At 38.6% G+C, this 20,611-nt stretch overlaps 1 protein-coding gene across 6 annotated transcripts in view; it reads right to left on the reverse strand.

Moving 5' to 3' along the window:
- Window positions 1-2,166: 2,166 nt before the first annotated feature.
- Window positions 2,167-20,611, reverse strand: part of LOC131902659 (vomeronasal type-2 receptor 116-like) — a 41,974-nt gene continuing 23,529 nt past the window's right edge. For 5 of the 6 annotated variants that reach the window (XM_059253677.1, XM_059253675.1, XM_059253672.1 and 2 more), the window contains 3 exons: window positions 20,113-20,340; window positions 6,474-6,597; window positions 2,167-3,071 (listed from right to left, as the gene is read on the reverse strand). In XM_059253677.1, the coding sequence (XP_059109660.1) occupies window positions 2,167-3,071; window positions 6,474-6,597; window positions 20,113-20,340 (1,257 nt within the window). The remainder of the gene's footprint in view (window positions 3,072-6,473; window positions 6,598-20,112; window positions 20,341-20,611) is intronic. The other variant, XM_059253678.1, reaches the window with a different exon arrangement.

Consider the following 20,611-nt stretch of genomic DNA (forward strand, 5'->3'; position numbering starts at 1 on the left):
ATGGAAAAGACACAGCAGCTAAACATATACTTTTGGCACCCTTCGAATGAAAGATTAACATATCTATAATGTAAAAGAATGGAAAATCTCAACAAGAAAAAAGTTAGCTCAATTTTGAAAAGGTGAAAACTAAAAGTTCCAAAAAGATGAAACACACATGGCTGAGCAACACTTAAGAATGTTCAACATCTTTAGCCACCAAGGAAGTGCAAATTAAAACAAGATCAAGTAGGGAGGGGACTGGGGGGAAGGAGGAGTGAGAAATGTGTGGAGAGATGGCTAAAATTAAGGGCCACTTGATGAGCACTGTGTAAATCTAATACAATAGGAGCTTCATAAATTATATACATGCCTAAAGAACATCTGAATGAATTCACTAAGTAATAAGGGAGACAGAGCCCCAACTGGCCACTTCATCACCAAATGAAGTTTGGTTCACATCTAATCAAGTTGTTGCCTAAAAGGATCCCATGGGAGTCACCAGGCATCCCAGGCTCTGGCCAGGATTGAAGGTTGTCCTCCACAGACTGATGACAAGGACCCGTTAATAAGACCTTCACAACTTCACTTTCACAACAGATTGAACATGCAGATGTGGAAATGGTGCCTTAATTGATATTTTACCCTGTATTCTAGTGTCTTAGGTACTGAAATGTACACTGGACATTACCAAATGAGAACTGAAAATGCCAACATATCCAAAAACCCTTTGATCTACAATAATATCCTGATGAAAGATAGCTGGGGAAATGGTTGCACTAAATCCCAGACCTGAAAGTAGAAGTGATCACAAGCCTTATCCCTAAACAGAAGCAATCTCCAATTGATAATCACCAGCTAATGAGAATTTACTTTCCATCAAAGGAGTCTCAGTAGAGAATCAAAGTACTTTTAAGGGTGGACTGCATGCCCAGAAATAGATGGGAACAGAAAATTCAGTTAACTTCATTATTGGAGGTCTTTGTCTCATAGTATTGTGTCAGAGTTCCCCCTTTGTCCCCACTTTTACAGGTTTGTCATGAGATGTATATATAGAGATAGAGATAGAGATATTTCTACTCACTTTTAACCTACACATTGCCTGCATAAATGGTATGGGTTCAAGGTAAGTTTTAGGGGGGATTCCTGAATGTACAAACACATGTGTTTAATTCTCATGCCTTCTCTTGGGCTCTTTTCCTTATGTTGCCTATTTTGACCAATTCAAATGTGTTAGATTTTCTTTATCATAGCATATTTTTTATTTTTATCCCCTAGAAACCTGACTGTTTTCCAATGAGAGATAGAAATGAGGTGGATTCAGATAGGAAGTGATGTGAGGAGGATCTTGGAGGAACTTGGAGAGGCTTGGAGGAGAAACCATAATCAGGGGATATTATGGGAAAGAAAATCTATTTCAGTGAATGGGGGTGAAAAGGAGAAAGAAAACCAGTGTTCCATTGTAGTGCTATGTAAACTTCAATTTAAAATTTTCATTTAATTCTATTATGTGTATGTGTGCTTTTTGAGTGTGCTCTTACGTGCACACCTGTGTGTAAGTATTCTTGGAAGACAGAAAAGGTATCTGATCCATTGGCACTATTGTTAGAGGTGCCTATGAATTGTAAGATATGTGGATTTGATAGTGAACTCATCTCCTCTGAAAAAGCCATATATGATTTTAAATGCTGATACATGTCTCCATCTTTCACAATATTTTTTCTATCTATTTAACAAAATATCTTTCTTTCTCCTAAATTTTACTCCTCTAACTCCCAGGATGCAACAGGCTTCTCTTGTCACTTCCACAAGGGGTAATTAGTCTCATCGTCTGAAAATATTCATTCCCTCCAAAACGAACTTTCTCTGTTTTCTCTTACATTAAAAGGCACTAAGAAATTCAGTTATTAAAAAAATTCCTTGGAGTTTATTTTAAATACTACTTTGCATTGGAAAAATATAAGAACACACTGGTTATGCACTAATATCCAAGAACCAGGTCTTGTAAAATATGTGTCTGAGTGGAAGATTATAGAACACAATATACAGTAAAATAGTATACATGACATTTCTGGACATTATCATTAGAAGAAACAATGATAATCACTGGCTAATGCATACATCTTGCTTTATATCACAACAGGTACCATCACTACAGTTTTCAGTAACAATTTATGAAATGAGTGTTCAGTAAGATGATTTCTCCCTTATCTTTTCAAGAGAATTTCTCTCTGGTCTTAACAAAATTATGTAGCACTTAGGGATAAAGATGCATCCCAGCAGACCTGCACTTGAGGACAAAATGGAGAAGACCTCCACTACCACCATGACCTTGCCCTTGGTACTATGGTAGACAGGGAGAAAGGTGACCCACACACTGCAGAACAACAGCATGCTGAAGGTCAGCAACTTGGCTTCATTGAATTTGCCAGGGAGGTTCCTGGCCAAGAAAGCCACAATGAAGCTCCCTAAGGCAAGGGAGCCATGATAACCCAAGACAGAGTAGAATGCAGTAACTGAGCCCTTGTTGCACACAATGATGATTTGGCCATGTTCAGAGTGTGCATCAGTGTCAATAAAGGGAGTAGAAAGTAGCAGCCAGATTGCACAAAGAGTAATTTGGATTAGAGTACATATGGCAATGATGTAGTTGGGTGCCCTTGAAATCATAAAGAACCTCATCCTTCTTCCAGGGGCTGTGACTGTGAAAGCCAAAAGCACAGTCACTGTTTTGGCCAAGACAGTGGAAACAGCCACAGTGAATACAACTCCAAATGTGATTTGTTGCAGAACACAGGTAGCTGCATTGGGTTGGCCAATAAAGAGAAAGGAGCACAAGAAACAAAACATGAGTGAGATGAGCAATATATAACTAAGATTCCGGTTATTGGCCTTCACAATGGGAGTGTCATGGTGCTTAACAAAGATCCCAAGAACAAGAACTGTGAATGCAGTGAAGCACAAGGCCATTGAGGCAAGAGTCATCCCCAAGGGATCTTTGTAGTTCAGAAACATCACAGATTTGTGAATGCACTGGTTCTGCTCTCTGTTGGCATACTGATCCTCGGGACACCTCACACATTTTTCCACATCTGGTGGAGAAAGAAAATTATGGTGAATGCAGCTTTAGCCATTTATTGACTGAATATTTCAATTTAATGTATTGAAGAAGCATTGCACTATCTGCATTTGTTTCTGAGGATGGAGTTGAAAGATATAATATTCATTATCTTTATGGGAACTGAAACTAAACAATCAGTACGTTATCTAATTTCCTATGTGTTGATGATGCCATTTGTTACGTTATCAGAAAACACAGATATTTTCAGTACATGACTTAAACTGGTGAATTGACAGAGGGTAAAATCATTAACCCTTATTTTGCACTGAGTATATTTCAAAGTCTCTGATCCATGGTTAGAGTGCTTCCTGATGTCTTTCTCTCTGTTTTATGAATGCTGTCCCTGTAATAGTTAGGGACTGTGTCTTCTATTGGGACACTTCCAGTGATATGTTTTCTAGTTTGAATTTTAGCCCAAACTCAGTGACATAGAAGAAGTACTAAACATAATCTGTAGGGACACTTAGAATTCACACATGACATGCTAAGACCAAGTTCTCAAAACAAAGTAGATTGATTTGACACAGAGAACAATCAACAGGGAATAGGAGACAAAAACAGGAGATAGAGAATGAAGAAGATGAAAGCAACAAGAGAGAGAGGAAGAGGTTTCTGAACATGGAGGACTAGGAACTCCTCTGGATAGAGAGGATACAGATGTGGCCTTTTAGGAAATGGCAGCTTATAAAGATGAAAGGGAAACCCTACGTTAGGACAAAGTGTTTAATTTTGATTGAACAGTTTAAGTAGGACAGACACAATAAAGTTTTTGGAAGCTGGACTTCAACACTTTAATAGCTGGACCTTGATAGTCAGCCTCAGGAGGGGAAGTGGCCAAATAAGGGAACAGACATCAGTGGCTAGCTTTAGGAATGTAATAGCCTTTGTTAGCATTTCTATTGCTGTAAAGAGAACCATGATACCAGTAGCTCTTATAAATGAAAACATTTCATTGAGTGGCTTATAGTTCATAGGCTCAGTCCATTATCATCATGGTGGGACATGGTGCTTTGTATGCAGACATAGTGCTGGAGAAGAAGCTGAATATTTGACATCTTTGATCCATAGGCAACAGGAAGAAAACTGTCTCACTTGGTATGGCTTAAGCATATAAGAGGCCTAAAAGTCTGCATCCTCAGTGCCACAAATCCTCCAATAACACCACACCTTCCCCAACTAGACCACACCCTCTAAAAGGGTCAATTTTGTTCAAACAATCACTGCAATGTCATGGTTTTAGCAAGACAAAGGGAATGAGGAAGAAGGGCCCGAATTGCTAGAGCCATATTTCCATATTCATTCTGACTAAAGTTCCTTCATAATGAGTAAGTTGCATGTATGTGTGTGTGCGTGTGTGTTTGTGTATGTATGTATATATGTATGTATGTACATGCAAAAGTAACAAAAGAGCTCTAATATGAGAGTAATAGGGTTTGTATGGTGAAAGTAGGAGGGTGAGAATGAAAGAATAATGTTACATAAATATATTTTTTATGTTTATAAATGCAAACAAATAATTAATTAAAAAAATCCCCAGTTGTGTCCTTATCTGGCAATAGGAATGATTTGTCCCTGAGTCTCATTCATAACAAACAGTAACCCCCTCCTGAAGGCAGAAACCTCTGTACATACTTACCATCAAAAAGCCCTTCTTCTTGATTCTATCACCTTTGGGAACAGACAACCACCTTTCTTCCTCTTTCACTAATTTCCATCTATGTGAGTCTCAGACTATGTTAGTGTACTCAAGTGTGAAGTAGATATTGATATAACATCATGATCACAACAAAAAAAAGAACATTCAAGCAAGAGTGAGAGCACAGAACATTTGTTTGGAGGAATAATATCCCATCCATAAGTTGCAGTCTCCACCATGGAAAGTTTAAGAAACTTGAGTATAATTGCTCTGAATCATTGGATAATTACATAGAGACATGATGTGCTTCTAGGTTTCAAGTCTTTTTATCTAGAACAATACATTTAGGGACACATGTAACTAGTTAATTTGTTTAGGAGAATGGAAAGTTGCCTCCATTGTGAAGAGAATATGCCACACTTGCAGAAGAACTGAGTTCAGTTCTAAGGACCAATGTCAGTTTTCTCATAACTGTCTGTCGCTCTAACTACAGGGGCCTTGGATGCCTCTCACATGCACATTCAATTGTGTACACAAACCACCCATTTCACATATATGTACATAATTAAATAATAAAAATATTTTTCTTTAACTTTTGTTATATTTATTATTGTAAATACCCTTTGTTCTTATGTTTCATATTTAAAACAATTTTATTACAGTTTATTTAAGTAAATTGCAGTAAGTAGTATGTGCAAGTACATAGAGATCAGAACACAACCTCCTCTAAGAGTTGACAACACTTTCCTATTACAATGGTCCTAGGGAAGAACACATCATCAACTTTAGTAGAATAGGGTTTAACTTCTGAATCACCTTACTGGCCATAAACATCCTTTAAGTACTTTCATTATGTAGGATGACAGGCACCATGAGAGAAAAATCTGTGTATCTGCCATTTTTATGTAACCAACTCTAAATAAATGATCATTTGACTAACATGGGCTGTGTAGGTGACAACACCATTTGGATAACTGTAGCTAGGTGATATCATGCAAAACATTTGTATCTTCTGCTTTCTGACATTATTAACTGTGCTATATACAAAACTATTGATTACAGTACTCCATATTTTCTACTTTATGTGGCAACACTTCTCCACACATCTGTAGATTTCAAATCACAATGATACTTTGAAAGGGGAAGTTTCTGGATATAGCTTGAAATCCTTTGTATCATACTGAACAGTTTCTTATAATTTACCAAGGATTTATTTACACTGTTCGATAATCTTAAGGAAACAGAGACTTATATTTGGTTGGTATCTAGAACCCACATAACAGAGTTAAATGAATCAGAAGCTCTACTCTGGTCTCTATTGATTCCCTGCAAATACATAGTGCCTACAAACTTATGTAGTGACACACACAGACATGTAAATATAAAAAATAAATATTATTAAAGAATCATGATTGGAATCTAATCTACATGTAGTTTCACAGGACTTTAGTCACTAGTAAAGAACTTTTATGGAATTCTCTCACATTGCAGATTGCTTATCATAGTTTTCTTTGAATAAAGGCCACCTACCATGGATTTTCAATGAGTCAAAGATGTATGTCATGGTATAACACGTTACTTAAAGTGACATTGTTAATGATCATAGTCCTATCAAAACTAAATTGGGAAAGTGATATGATTTATTTGTGCAGTGGCTCTTTAGAACCTTTGATTATCCCAGTGTGTTTGGGAGAAGATGATCTATGTGAAGGATTTATCTCAGCAGCAAACACTCACTTGTCTCATTAGAAACTTCATTTTCTGGGCAGGGGATGCAATCAAAACAGCAGGCTGCAATTCCCTCCTGCAAGAATTTCCTCAGTCCAGGACCACAATCAGCACTGCACACAGAGGGTGACATCTGAGGAAAATTAGACATACACTGATATCAGGAGTTTTACCTACTTCTTCCATAACAAAATTATGTTAGCATGTTGAAATATCAATAAGCTTATTTTATATCTACCAAATGAGTGACCACATTAAACTTAGTATGTTTTATAATGCCAAACAAGCAAATGTATGAAAACAATCTGATGTAATTTGAGTAGCTTCCCAATCTTAGAAATTTAGGAAAATTTAGAAAAATGGGTTGTTTGCTGTAGGCAAACACCATAGAGCAAGTGCCTGGGCTCAGACCCAGAGAGGTCTGCCCCTAGATCCCATCCTTGGGCACCAGCCATTCCAGGGAAGACCTGCCCAACTTGGCCCCAGGTTCTGGCCATCGTGCAGAAACCCTTCCATCACCACTGGGAAGGCTCCCCTTCTCCAAGACCACCAGCAGACACTGCAATCTCCATGCCCTGCACCCATGCCCATCTGCCCAAGACCCCAGCCACTTCCTGAGATTTAGAGAACAGCCCCCAGTTCCCTTACTGCCCCGGACCTCCCATCTGAACAAGAGGTGAGTGTCTTGGCTGAGATCCAGAGAGGCCTTCCCCTAGATCCCACCCCTGAGCACCAGCCATTCCGGGGAAGACCTGCCCAACTTGGCCCCAGGTTCTGGCCATTGGGCAGGATACCCTCCACCCACACCGAGAAGGCTCCTCTTCTCCAGGACCCTCAGCAGACCCTGCAATCTCTATGCCCTGCCCCTATGCCCATCCACCCGAGACCCCAGCCACTTCCTGAGACATAGAGACGAGCCTCCAGCTCCCATCCTGCCCTTGACCTCCCATCAGTACAAGAGGTGAGTGCCTGCGCTCATACCCAGAGAGGCCTGCCCCTAGATCCCATCCCTGGGCACCAGCCATTCCTGGGAAGACCTGCCCAACTTGGCCCCAGGTTTTGGCCATCGGGCAGTATCCCCCTACCCCCACCGGCAAGTTTCCCCCTTACCAAGATCCCCGGCAGACCCTGCAATCTCCAAGCCCTGCCACTACCATCTGCCCAAGAACCCAGTCACTTCATGAGAATTAGAGACCAGCCTTCAGCTCCCATCCTGCCCCAGAGCTCCCATCTGGACAAGAGAGAGAGGCTTCCTGAATCTGTCAATTCTGTCTGGACCAAGAGCACTGATAAGACCAAGAACAAATCTACAAGGAGATGGGCAGACGTCAAGGCAGAAGTACATACAACAAATGAAGAGTAATACAGCATCACCAGGACCTAGCCCTCCTCCAACAGCTAGACCTGAACATCACAAAATGGAAGAAGCAGAAGAAAGCAACCTTATGAATAACATCATGAAGAGGGTAGAGGCTTATATAGAAGAAATCACAAAAGAAACTGAGGAAAGAAAAACAAAAAAAATGGGAAGAACGCTATAAAAAACTAGAGGAAAGGACAAATACAGCAGAAGAAAACAATAAATAACTGAAAGAAAATCATGAAAATGCAATGAAACAGATGAAGGAAACAGTCCAAGACCTGAAAAGAGAAATAGAAAAAAATGAAGAAGACACAAACAGAGGGAATGCTGGAAATAGATAATCTGAGTAAACGAACTGGAACTTCAGATGCAAGTATAACCAACAGAGTGCAAGAGATGGAAGAGAGGATCTCTGGCATTGAAGATACAGTAGAAGAAAAAAATTCATCAGTCAAAGAAAACATGAAGCCAACAAAGTCATGAACCAAAATGACCAAGATATTTGGGACACCATGAAAAGACCAAACCTACGAATAGTAGGGATAGAGGAAGGAGAAGAATACCAACTCAAAGGCACAGAAAATACATTCAACAAGATGATAGAAGAAAACTTTCCCAACTTAAAGAAGGAAATGCCTATGAAGATACAAGAAGCCTATAGAACACCAAACAGACTTGACCCCCCAAAAAAGTCCTGTCACCACATAATAATTAAACAACTAAATGTACAGAATAAAAAAAGAATACTAAGAGCAGCAAAGAAAAAAGGCCAAGTGACTTATAAAGGCAAACCCATCAGAATAATACCCGATTTCTCAATGGAGACTTGAAAGCCAGAAGGACCTGGACAGATGTAATGCAGACACTAAGAGACCATGGATGCCAGCCTAGACTAATATACTGGCAAAACTTTCAATCATCATAGACAAAGTGAACAAGACATTCCAAGACAAAGCCAGATTTAAACAATATTTATCAAAAAACCCAGCCCTACAGAAAGCACTAGAAGGAAAATTCCAACCTAAGGAAGTCAAATACACCCTCGAAAACACAGGCAATAGATAACGCCACAGCAGTAAACCCCAAAGTGGAGAAGTACACACACACTACCACCAAAAAATAACAGGAATGAACAATCACTGATCATTAATATTCCTTAATATCAATGGACTTATTTCACCTATAAAAAGAAACAGGCTTAGAGAATGTATATGAAAGCAGGACCCACCTTTCTGCTGCATACAAGAAACACACCTCTAATTCAAAGATAGACACTACCTAAGAATAAAAGGCTGGGGAAAGACTTTCCAATCAAATGGTCTTAAGAAGCAAGAAGGTGTAGCAATCCTAATATCCAGCAAAATAGACTTCAAACTAAAATTAATCCAAAGAGATCAAGAAGGGCATTACATACTCATCATAGGAAAGATCCACCAAGATGAAGTTTCAATTCTGAACATTTATGCCCCAAACACAAGGGCACACACATATGTAAAAGTAACATTAATGAAGCAGAAATAACACATAAAACCCTACACATTAATAGTGGGAGACTTTGACACCCCAATTTCACCACTGGACAGATCTGCAAAATCAAAATGTAACAGAGAAATAAAGGACGTAACTGATGTTATGATTCAAATGGACTTAATTGATATCTACAGAACATTCTATCCTAACAAAACAGAATATACCTTCTCAATACCCCATGGAACCTTCTCTAAAATCTACCACATACTTGGCCACAAAGCATATCTCAACAGGTACAAAACAATTGGAATAACCTCCTGTGTTCTATCAAACCACCCTGATTTAAACTTTGATTTCAACAACAACAAAAATTACAGAAAACCTACAATCTCATTGAAACTGAATAATGCTCCACTGAATCACTAATGGGTTAAGGAAGAAATAAAGAAAGAAATTGAAGACATCCTAAAGATCAATGAAAATGAAGACACCACATACCCAAACTTATGGGACACCATGAAAGCAGTGCTAAGAGGGAATTTCATAGCACTAAATGCCCACGTAAAGAAGTTGGAAAAATCTCACACTAGTGACTTAACAGCACACCTGAAAGCTCTAAAACAAGAAGAAGCAAAGTCTCCCAGGAAGAAAAGACACCAGGAAATTATCAAAGTGAGAGCTGAAATCAGTAAAATAGAATTAAAGAGAACAATACAAAAAGAAACAAAGAGTTGGTTCTTTGAGAAAATCAATAATATAGACAAGCCCTTATCCAAACTAACCAAAAGACAGAGAGAGAGCATCCAAATTAACAAAATCAGAAATGAAAAGGGAGACATAACAACAGACAATGAGGAAATCCAGAGAATCATCAGGTCATACTTCAAAAACCTCTACTCCACAAAAGTGGAAAATCTAAAAGAAATGGGTAATTTTCTGGAAAGGTACCACATACCTAAGTTAAATCAAGACCAGAAAAACTATTTAAATAGTCCAATAACCCCTAAGGAAATAGAATCAGTCATTAAAATTCTCCCAACCAAAAAAAGCCCAGGACCTGATGGTTTCAGTGCAGAATTCTACCAGATCTTCAAAGAAGAGTTAATACCTATACTCTTTAATTTGTTCCACACAATAGAAACAGAAGGAACATTACCAAACTCCTTCTATGAGGCTCCTATTACCCTGATTCCTAAACCAAACAAGGATACAACAAAGAAAGAGAACTACAGACCAATCTCCCTCATAAAAATTGATACAAAAATACTCAATAAAATACTGGCAAACAGACTCCAAGAACACATCAAAACAATTATCCACTATGATCAAGTAGGCATCATCCCAGGGATGCAAGGGTGGTTCAATATACGAAAGTCCGTCAATGTAATACACCATATAAACAAACTCAAAGAAAAATACCACATGATCATCTCACTAGATGCAAAAAAGACATTTGACAAAATCCAACACCCCTTCATGATAAAGGTCTTGGAGTGATCAGGAATACAGGGAACATACCTAAATATAATAAAGGCAATTTATAGCAAGCCAAGAGCCAACATCAAATTAAATGGAGAGAAACTCAAAGCTGTCCGCTCTCCCCATACTTATTCAATATAGTACTTGAAGTTCTAGGCAGAGCAATAAGACAACATAAGGAAATTAAGGGGATACAAATTGGAAAGGAAGAAGTCAAGCTTTCCCTATTTGCAGATGACATGACAGTATACTTGAGTGACTCCAAAGATTCCACCAAGGAACTGATACAGCTTATAAACACCTACAGCAACATAGCAGGATACAAGATCAACTAAAAAAAATCAGTAGCCCTCCTATATACAATGGACAAAGAAGCAGAGAAGGAAATCAGAGATACATCACCCTTTACTATAGCCACAAATGACATAAAATATCTTGGGGTAACACTAACCAAGCAAGTGAAGGACCTATATAACAAGAACTTTAAGTCCCTGAAAAAAGAAATTGAAGAAGATGTCAGAAAATGGAAAGATCTCCCATGATCATGGATAGGCAGGACTAACATAGTAAAAATGGCAATCTTACCAAAAGCAATCTACAGATTCAGTGCAATCCCCATCAAAATACCAACACAATTCTTCACAGACCTGGAAAGAATAATATTCAACTTCATATGGAAAAACAAAAAACCCAGAATAGCCAAAAGAATCCTGTACAATACCACAACCTCTGGAGGCATCACGATCCCTGACTTCAAGCTGTACTATAGAGCTACAGTAATAAAAACAGCTTGGTACTAGCATAAAAACCAACATGTGGACCAATGGAATCGAATTGAAGACCCTGACATTAATCCGGACACCTATGAACAAATAATTTTTGACAAAGAAGCCAAAAGTGCACAATGGAAAAAAAAAAGCATCTTCAACAAATGGTGCTGGCAAAACTGGATATCAACATGTAGAAGGCTGCAAATAGATCCATATCTATCACCGTGCACAAAACTTAAGTCCAAGTGGATCAAGGACCTCAACATAAATCCAGCTACTCTGAACCTGCTAGAAGAGAAAGTAGGAAGTAGTCTTGAACGCATTGGCATAGGAGACCATTTCCTAAATAGAACACAGTAGCACAGACACTGAGAGAAACAATCAATCAATGGAACCTCTTGAAACTGAGAAGCTTTTGTAGAGCAAAGGATATGGTTAACAAGGCAAAGCAACAGCCTACAGAATGGGAAAAGGTCTTCACCAACCACACAACTGACAGAGGACTGATATTCAAAATATATAAGGACCTCAAGAAATTAGACATCAAAATGCCCAACAGTCCAATTAAGAAATGGGCTGTAGAAATAAACAGAGAATTCTCAACAGAGGAAACTCAAATGGCTGAAAGACATTTAAGGAATTGCTCAACATCCCTAATCATCAGGGAAATGCAAATCAAAACAACTCTGAGATACCACCTTACGCCTGTCAGAATGGCTAAGATCAAAAACACTGAAGACACCTTATGCTGGAGAGGATGTGCAGCTAGGGGAACTCTCCTCCACTGCTGGTGGGAATGCAAGCTTGTACAACCACTTTGGAAATCAATATGGAGCTTTCTTAGAAAATTGGGAATCAATCTCCCCCAAGATCCAACTATACCACTCTTAGGCATATACCCAAGGAATGCTCAACCACACCACAAGAGCACTTGTTCAGCTATGTTCATATCAGCATTGTTTGTAATAGCCAGAACATAGAAACAACCTAGATGCCCTTCAATTGAAGAATGGATAAACAAAATGTGGTACATATACACAATGGAATACTACTCAGCAGAGAAAAACAATGACATCATGAGGTTTGCAGACAAATGGATGGATTTAGAAAAAATCATCCTGAGTGAGGTAACCCAGACTCAGAAAGACAAACATGGTATGTACTCACTCATAGCAGGATACTAGATGTGAAACAAGGATGACTGGACTGCTACTCACATCACCAGGGAGGCTACCTGGAAAAAAGGACTCCAAGAAAGACACGGGGATCGCCCAATGACAGAGAAATGGAATGAGATCTACATGAACAGCCTGGACATGAGTGGGGGTAGTGAAGGGCGAGGGTCGAGGGAAAGAGAGCTTGGGTGAGTGGGAGATCCCAGCTGGATCAACAACAGAGAGGGAGAACAAGGAATAGGAGACCATGGTAAATGAAGACCACATGAGAATAGGAAGAAGCAAAGTGCTAGAGAGGCCCACAGAAATCCACAAAGATACCCCCACAACAGACTGCTGGCAATGGTCAAGAGACAGCCTGAACTGACCTACTGTGGTGATGGGATGGCCAAACACCCTAATTGTCGTGCTAGAAACCTCATCCAACTACTGAGGGATCTGGATGCAGAGATCCATGACTAGGCCCCGGATGGATCTCTGGGAGTCCAATTAGCGAGAATGAGGAGGGTTTATATGAGCGAGAATTGTTGAGACCAAGGTTGGATAAAGCACAGAGACAAATAGCCAACCGAACGGAAACACATGAAATATGAACCAATGGCTGAGGGGTCACCAACTGAATCAGGCCCTCTGAGTGGGTGAGACAGTTGATTGGCCTGATCTGTTTAGGAGACATCCAGGCAGTGGGACCGGGTCCTGGGCTCATTGCATGAGTTGGCTGTTTGAAACCTGGGGCCTATGCAGGGCCGCTTGGCTCGGCCTGGGAGGAGGGGACTGGACCTACCTGGACTGAGTCTACCAGGTTGATCTCAGTCTGCGGGGAAGGCTTTGCCCTGGAGGAGATGGGAATGGGAGGCGGGCTGGGGGGAAGGCAAAGGGGGCGGGAGGGGGGAGAACAAGGGAATCCGTGGCTGATATATAGAACTGAATTGTATTGCTAAATAAAAATTAAAATAAATAAATAAAAATAAAAATAAAAATAAATAAAACCTTAAAGGTGGAAAATTAAAAAAAAAACATAGTTCTTGCAAACTGATTTTTCTAGTTAAATTTCATCACCTTGACAGAAAGTACATTAAAAAGTTAGAGAGAACCTTAACTAAAATATTTCTCTTCATAGAACTAGCCTGCTGTCATATTATTTATGCATTTTATTAATGCGGAATTGATGTAGGAGTGCCCAGTCCACTGTGGATAGTGCTGTCCCTAGGCAGGGCTGTAGAAGAAATCAAGCAGAGCAAAGCAGGGTCTATACTTTAGTTGAAGGATCCAGATTCCTGCCTTGTCTTCCCTTTACTGTAACCCATGAGCCTAATCAACCCTTCCTCCTCACTTTACTTATGGTCAGTGTTTAATCACAGCAACAGTGCAGCAAACTAGGACAAATGGATATCGGAAAGATGGGAAATACCTCTTCAAACCTCTGGTAGCAAACATGAACTCCAATAAATAGCACTGCAAAGCATGACAAACAGAGTGTAAAGAGAAAAACAGCTACGTGGGCAGAGCCTGGTGTATTTCTGGTGACAAAGTGCTAATTGATAAGTACTGAACTGGTAGTTGGAATATTTGCTGAGGTGAAAGTGCCTTACAATGGCTGCAAATATTTGGGGAACTGGAATAAGAGTGAGATTGTTTAAAGTTGATTATAGAATTTCTTAAAGTTTAAAATATAAAATTTTACATAATAAAAACCCTAGCCAGACAGTGGTGGTGCACGCCTTTAATCCCAGCAATCGGGAGGCAGAGCCAGGTGGATCTCTGTGAGTTCAAGGTCAGCCTGGGCTACGAAGTGAGTTCCAGGAAAGACACAAAGCTACACAGAGAAACCATGTCTCGAAAAAGCAAAAAAAAAAAAAAATCCTGGTGATAAGGGTCTATATACTGGTTAACAGCTGCTGATGGCCAGGTGCTCACTTTAGGTTCTTTGTTGACTATTGAGTTCTGTGTCAGAACCACAGTTTCTCCTATGCATGGCCTCTTTCACGTTCTCCACAAAATGATCAACTACAAACATTCCTTTTTGTTGTGGTTTTCTTTAAACAGGGTTTCACAATGTATTGTTTGTATATCTCAACTAACTATATATAGTAGGTTAACTAAGATCACATAGAGATCCGGCTCTCCTGCCTCCCAAATGCTGGAATTAAAGGTGTTTGCCACCAGTGGGCACATTTCTTCCCCTATTTCTGTATTTCATATTTCCCATTTCTTTTTGTACTTGCTATGATATTAAGGACTATTTTGAAGATGAGTGGAGAAAATGTATCTGCTCATCCAATTTCTTTTGTATTTTTCATTAAATTATTTAACTTACCAACGACAGTTTCCTCTCTCTCATCTTACCCAGTTCCCTCTGCATCATTCCTCTCTACTACCCCATCACTCCTCAGAAACGGTAAGGCCTTACATGGGAGTTAAAATAGCATGGCATACCAAGTTGAGGAAGAACCAAGCTCCTCCCTCCTGCATCAAGGCTGGGTGATTAATCCCACCATAGGGAATAGGTTCCAGAAAGACAGCTCAGGTGCCAGTGACAGATCTTAGTCCCACTGTTAGGGGCGACAAACAGACCAAGCTACACATTTATCACCCACATGCAGGGGTCTTAAATAGGTCCCATGCAGGCTTTATACCTGTTGGTCTATACTGACTGAGTTCCCCAAAGTCAGTTGTCTCTGTGGGTTGCCTTGTCATGATCTAGACCCCACTTGCTCATATAATCCCTCCTCCCTCCCTCTATTCAACTGGAATCCCAGAGCTTGTCCCAGTGTTTTGGCTGTGCATCTTTTCATCTGTTTCCAGAGTTACTGGATGAAGTTCCTATGAAACAATTAGGGAACTCACCTTTATGATTACTGGAGAAGGCTAGTTCAGGAACACCCTCTAAGAATCTTAACAGGGTCATTCCTGTGGAATCCTAGGATTTTTGCTGGTACCAGGTTTCTCCCTATCCCCATAATGTCATAATTACCCACTCTATCAAGGTATTTCTTTTATTGCTCTCCCTCTCCATCCATCCCCCAACTGGAAGACACCAATCCCTCATGTCCCCATCACTCAGTCTATCCAGGAGGTTCCAGCAATTTCCCCTTCCTAGGGTGATCCATATGTCCCTCTTAGTGTCCTCCTTATTAACTAGCATTTCTGGGGCTGTGGAGTGTAGCCTGGTTATCATTTGCTTTCTATCTTATGTCCAGTTTATGAGTGAGCACATACCATGTTTCTGTATCTGGGTCTTGGTTAACACACTTAGGATGATGGCCTTCATCCAAAGATTGGATAAAAGAGATGTGATACATTTACATAACTGAGTATTACTCAGCAGCAAAAAACAATGACTTCATGAAATTTGAAGGCAAGTGGATGGAACTAGAGAAAATTATCACTGTCCAATTTTTGCTCATTTCTTTTGAGGCAGGGTCTCTATATGCAACCCTAGCTCACTTAGACTCACTATGTACACCACACTGGCCATAAACTGAGAAAGTTTGCCTGCCTCTGATCCAAGAGTTTGGTTACAGATATGTAGCACCACATACACCTGGGCTCACTGGGACTTTAATGAAAATTCTTTGAGTTTCTCTTCCTGTAGTACAATGTTGTCAATAAGACTGCCATAGAAAAAACTTATAATGGGATCAGGCTGGGAAAAATTATTAATTAATAAAAAAGAAAACTTTAATAAGTCAAGATGTGTTCCTTCTATTGTGTTAGGTTTCTTTTTTTTTTTTTTGCTTTAAAATCTTAATGGATGCTGGACTGTGTTAAGAGAACTTTATGCACATATTTGGATTATCATGTAGTCCTATGCTTGAATCTATTTATGTGCCCCATTTACTTAACTGACCTGCATATGCTTAAACATCCCTGTATCCCTGGAATGAAGCTATGTTTGTCACAGGGACAGACTTTCTGTTGTGTTATTGACTTATATTAGTCAGTGTTTATTTGAGAATTTTTCTACCATGTCCATTAAAGTGTTTAGTCTCTCATTTACTTTATTATGTTCTACTTCTACAAAATTCTTTCCCTCCATATTTACAGAGGGGATCTCTCTACATTTGTAAGTGAGGTTTATTTTCAGAAGAAAATATGAATGTTGATTTTACAAAACAATCCTGTTTGTATATTATGATTAGAGAATGTGAAGATTGACATGGAATTTTATTGATAGTTATCTGCTAATTATTGTCCATTTTTGTTATTGCAATATTTGATACAGTATATAACACTTGTTTTTCTATCTGGTGTTCAATGCTTGCTGTCTTTCTCTTCCTTGACCACTCATATTTATCTTACTTTTCAGTGTGTAGGAGCTCTTCAGGTGTCTTCCATAGAAATGTTAGAGTGGTTATGAATTCCTATAACTCATATTCATCACTGAACATTGGTCTGTCTGGGTATTTGTTAGGGTCCTTAAAGAACTTACAGAATGAATCTGTCTCTGTCTCCCACACTCTGTTTTTCTGACTTTCTCTCTCATATATATGTATATATGGATTCACACAATTTATTAGAATGTCTTCTAGGATGTGGTCTAGCTAATCTAGCAATCACTAGGTATAAATGGCAATCCAAAAATGGAGAATCTTCTCATTCTATGATGTGTAATGTGTCAGTTGATCTTCAGTAAACACTTATGTACCATAGACATAGGTTCTAATGCCAGTGAAGAAATGGACCTGCTAGCAAGGTGAGAGAAAGCAGACAAAGAACACGTTTCCTTTTTCAATGTCCTTATATAGGCTTCCAGCACAGAGTGGAATTTTCAAAATCAATTGATGTAATTCAAAGTTGTGTTTCCCAGCTTAAGATCCAGATAAAAGATGTGTCTTTTCCCAGGGTAAAAGACATCAATTAAAGGCATGACTTCCTTTTCCTTCTTTTTGGGGGTTTTGTTTTAGAGACATGGTTTCTTGTTGTAGCCCTGGCTTTACTGGCACGTGCTCTGTAGAAGAGGCTGGCCTAGAACACAAAGATCCCTCTGCCTATGCCTCTCAAGTGCTCAGATTAAAGGAATGTACCACCATCAACTGATATAAGGAATATCTCCCTATCTCAAAGATCTGGGTTACAAAAGGATCTTCCTACTTCAAGTTAAGTAAAAATATCTCTCAATTATGCACTCTATTTTTGGGTTTTGATAAATTCCAGGTGTCCTCAAGTTTATACCCATGAAGAGCCTCATAGCCTCCTCTGACTATAAATAATTTTGTTAAGTACAGTAACCGGGTTTGACCATTATAGCTCTAACTGCTTGCATTTCATCCCCTTTTAAGAGAGTTCATGGAGGAATCTGCTGTTATCTAGAAGGAACCTTTCTAAGAAATTGGTTTCTCTCTCTGCAGCCTTCAATTTGTTTTCTTTATATGTATAAATATATACATATAAATTTTAAGTAAGATATGTGACAGGAAGGTTTTTTCTCATTTTAAGTGTCCTGTCTCAAGATGACCACCTGTCTCCCTATATTTTGGAAAATTACCATCATCTTTTACTGGATATACTGTTGATGTCATTGTGAGTCCTCTTTATCTCTTCTGCCCATTTTTTATAATCTGACTGTTTAATGGTATCCCCCTGGCCCTATATATATATTTCATTTCTCCTTACTTTTACCTTTGTCACAGTTTCAGTTTTCTAATTCTTCTGCCTTGTCTTCAAGTCTGCCAACTTGTCTTCAACTTTAAATATTCCTATGGAGAAAAATTTTACTGATATATATTGGATTTATTTTATTTCCTTTGCATATTTTAGTTTGAATTTTTCATAACTTTGTAGATTTAGGAATGCATTTGTCACATGTTCCTTCAGTTCCTTATTGCATGCAAGTTTTTGTGATCTCATTGCATTGTCCTGAAAGTGATTTGTGTCCTGTTTGGCATTCTGCAACACTGTTATAATCATTCTTTGAATTCTTTTTCAGTATGTCATTGAACATACTTATATTTAAGGCTATGGCTGCAACATGTGGTGTTGTATTGCTTTGATGACTTTCTATTTTTGTTTCTGTTTCTGCATTGAAATTTTCCTATCTGGGAGCAGAGTACTGGTTGTATTATTCTTAATTTTCTGTATTCCTCCAGTGGATGTTTTCATAATGCTCAAGTGAGGCTTGATTAGAGCATACTTGAAATTGTATTGCTGCTCTCTGAATGGTTATGTAGTTCAGTAGCTGTACCCTCAGCTCATATGACCTTTACCCAGATAACAATTCTCCTTGTCATTCTGAAAAACAATAATTTTTATAGATTGTATACTATTTGTTCTACCTGAGGTATAACTTTAAATCAAGCTTGAAGGCTTTTCTTTATTTAGTGTCTTTAAATTACAAGCTACTTTATTTTCAGAAAGTTTGAATTGGATACCTAAAACCACCCAGATCAGAATTTATTCAATATAATATACCTTAGATTCATAGTAGTATACATCATTTATAAATTTCCAAAGCCGTTTCTTTTACTACGAATAAAACATCCCCCCCACAGATAATAAAAACAGTCACACCCTTGTTTGTTTGACAGAACTGTGAAAGAAATAATGGGACCAAGGAATGTTCCTCTATTGAGTAAAATCTTTTACAGGAAATGCTTCAATTGTGGAGAATTGGTTCAGCTGTCTGTAACAATTGCTGCTCATATATACAGGGTTCAATTTTGACTTTCAGCATCCACTGTGAGGCACTAAGCTGTCTTTCCACATCCCAGATATCCAAGTCATTGTTTTGGCATCTATATGCACTACAAATACCAGTGCTGCACAGACATATGTGCAGACAAGACACCCATACACATTTAAAAGAAAAAAGAAAGAAAAAAAAACAACAAAGTTATAAAATTCATAGGGTATCCAAATGAGCCATGAAAACGTTATCTTAATATTTGGTCAGCGATGTTGCCAATTTAGGACCTGTTGGTAAAAAGGCTTAAAACAAATTATTAATAATTATTAATGGTTTGCCTGTGTTTAATTTATTCCTCCTTACATTTACCTTCAGCCTTTCAGCATATATGTCAATGGTTCAGCAGTAAAAATTACAAGCACTATGTAGTAATCAGAATGGCATCAAGAGGACATTGCTCACTTTACTAGAAATAATATAGTACAGTTGTAACTATTAATTTTCTTTTTGTAATAAAAACAAGAAACATGTTCTGGAATGATAAAAAAAATCACTGTATGCATGGTATGCATGTCAGAGACCCTTGAGGAATTAACAAAATGTCACATCAAAAACTGAAAAGAAGAAACATAAACTAGGAGGCTAGAAAATGCTTCTTAATGGAGACAGTATATTTCATTTCACCAGTTAAAAGGCAGCACAAATGGACCCACTTGAAAGTGTTACTGCTGTGTGACAGAAATTATTACATTTAGGTCATACCCACCTGTCTACTTCCTGTGGACCACTCTATCACATCATCATATAAATGGAGCTGATGACCATTTGGAAAATATGGACTAAACTCTCCTATCTTCACCTTGAATCCAAATCCATTTGGGAAATTCCAAATCTGGAAAATGTCATACGCTGCTTGCAGGTTTTCTCTCTGATTCATATTCACTTTTTCTCCAATAGGATTAGTGAAGTGAGTCTTCCTCAGAAACGAGTGTAGCTGAAAGAGAGGCAGCATTCTAGAGTGTATGTGACCTATCTTGATGTCAGAAAACATATCCTGATTTCTTCTTAAAAGCAACGTAAATGAAGGTGTCCAAGGGAGAAGTACAAAAAAATGAAGTGGATAAATAAAAGTATCATAATATTCCTAGAATTTAAGTTCTTTCATAAGAAACTATCAAAGAGAAACACAGACATATATGCAGACACAAAACATTGGTGAGAAAAATGTACACATACAGAGTGAGAGAGACACTCACACACACACA

This window comes from Peromyscus eremicus, chromosome 1 (assembly GCF_949786415.1).
Source record: "Peromyscus eremicus chromosome 1, PerEre_H2_v1, whole genome shotgun sequence".
In the NCBI taxonomy this organism is placed as follows: Eukaryota; Metazoa; Chordata; class Mammalia; order Rodentia; family Cricetidae; genus Peromyscus; species Peromyscus eremicus.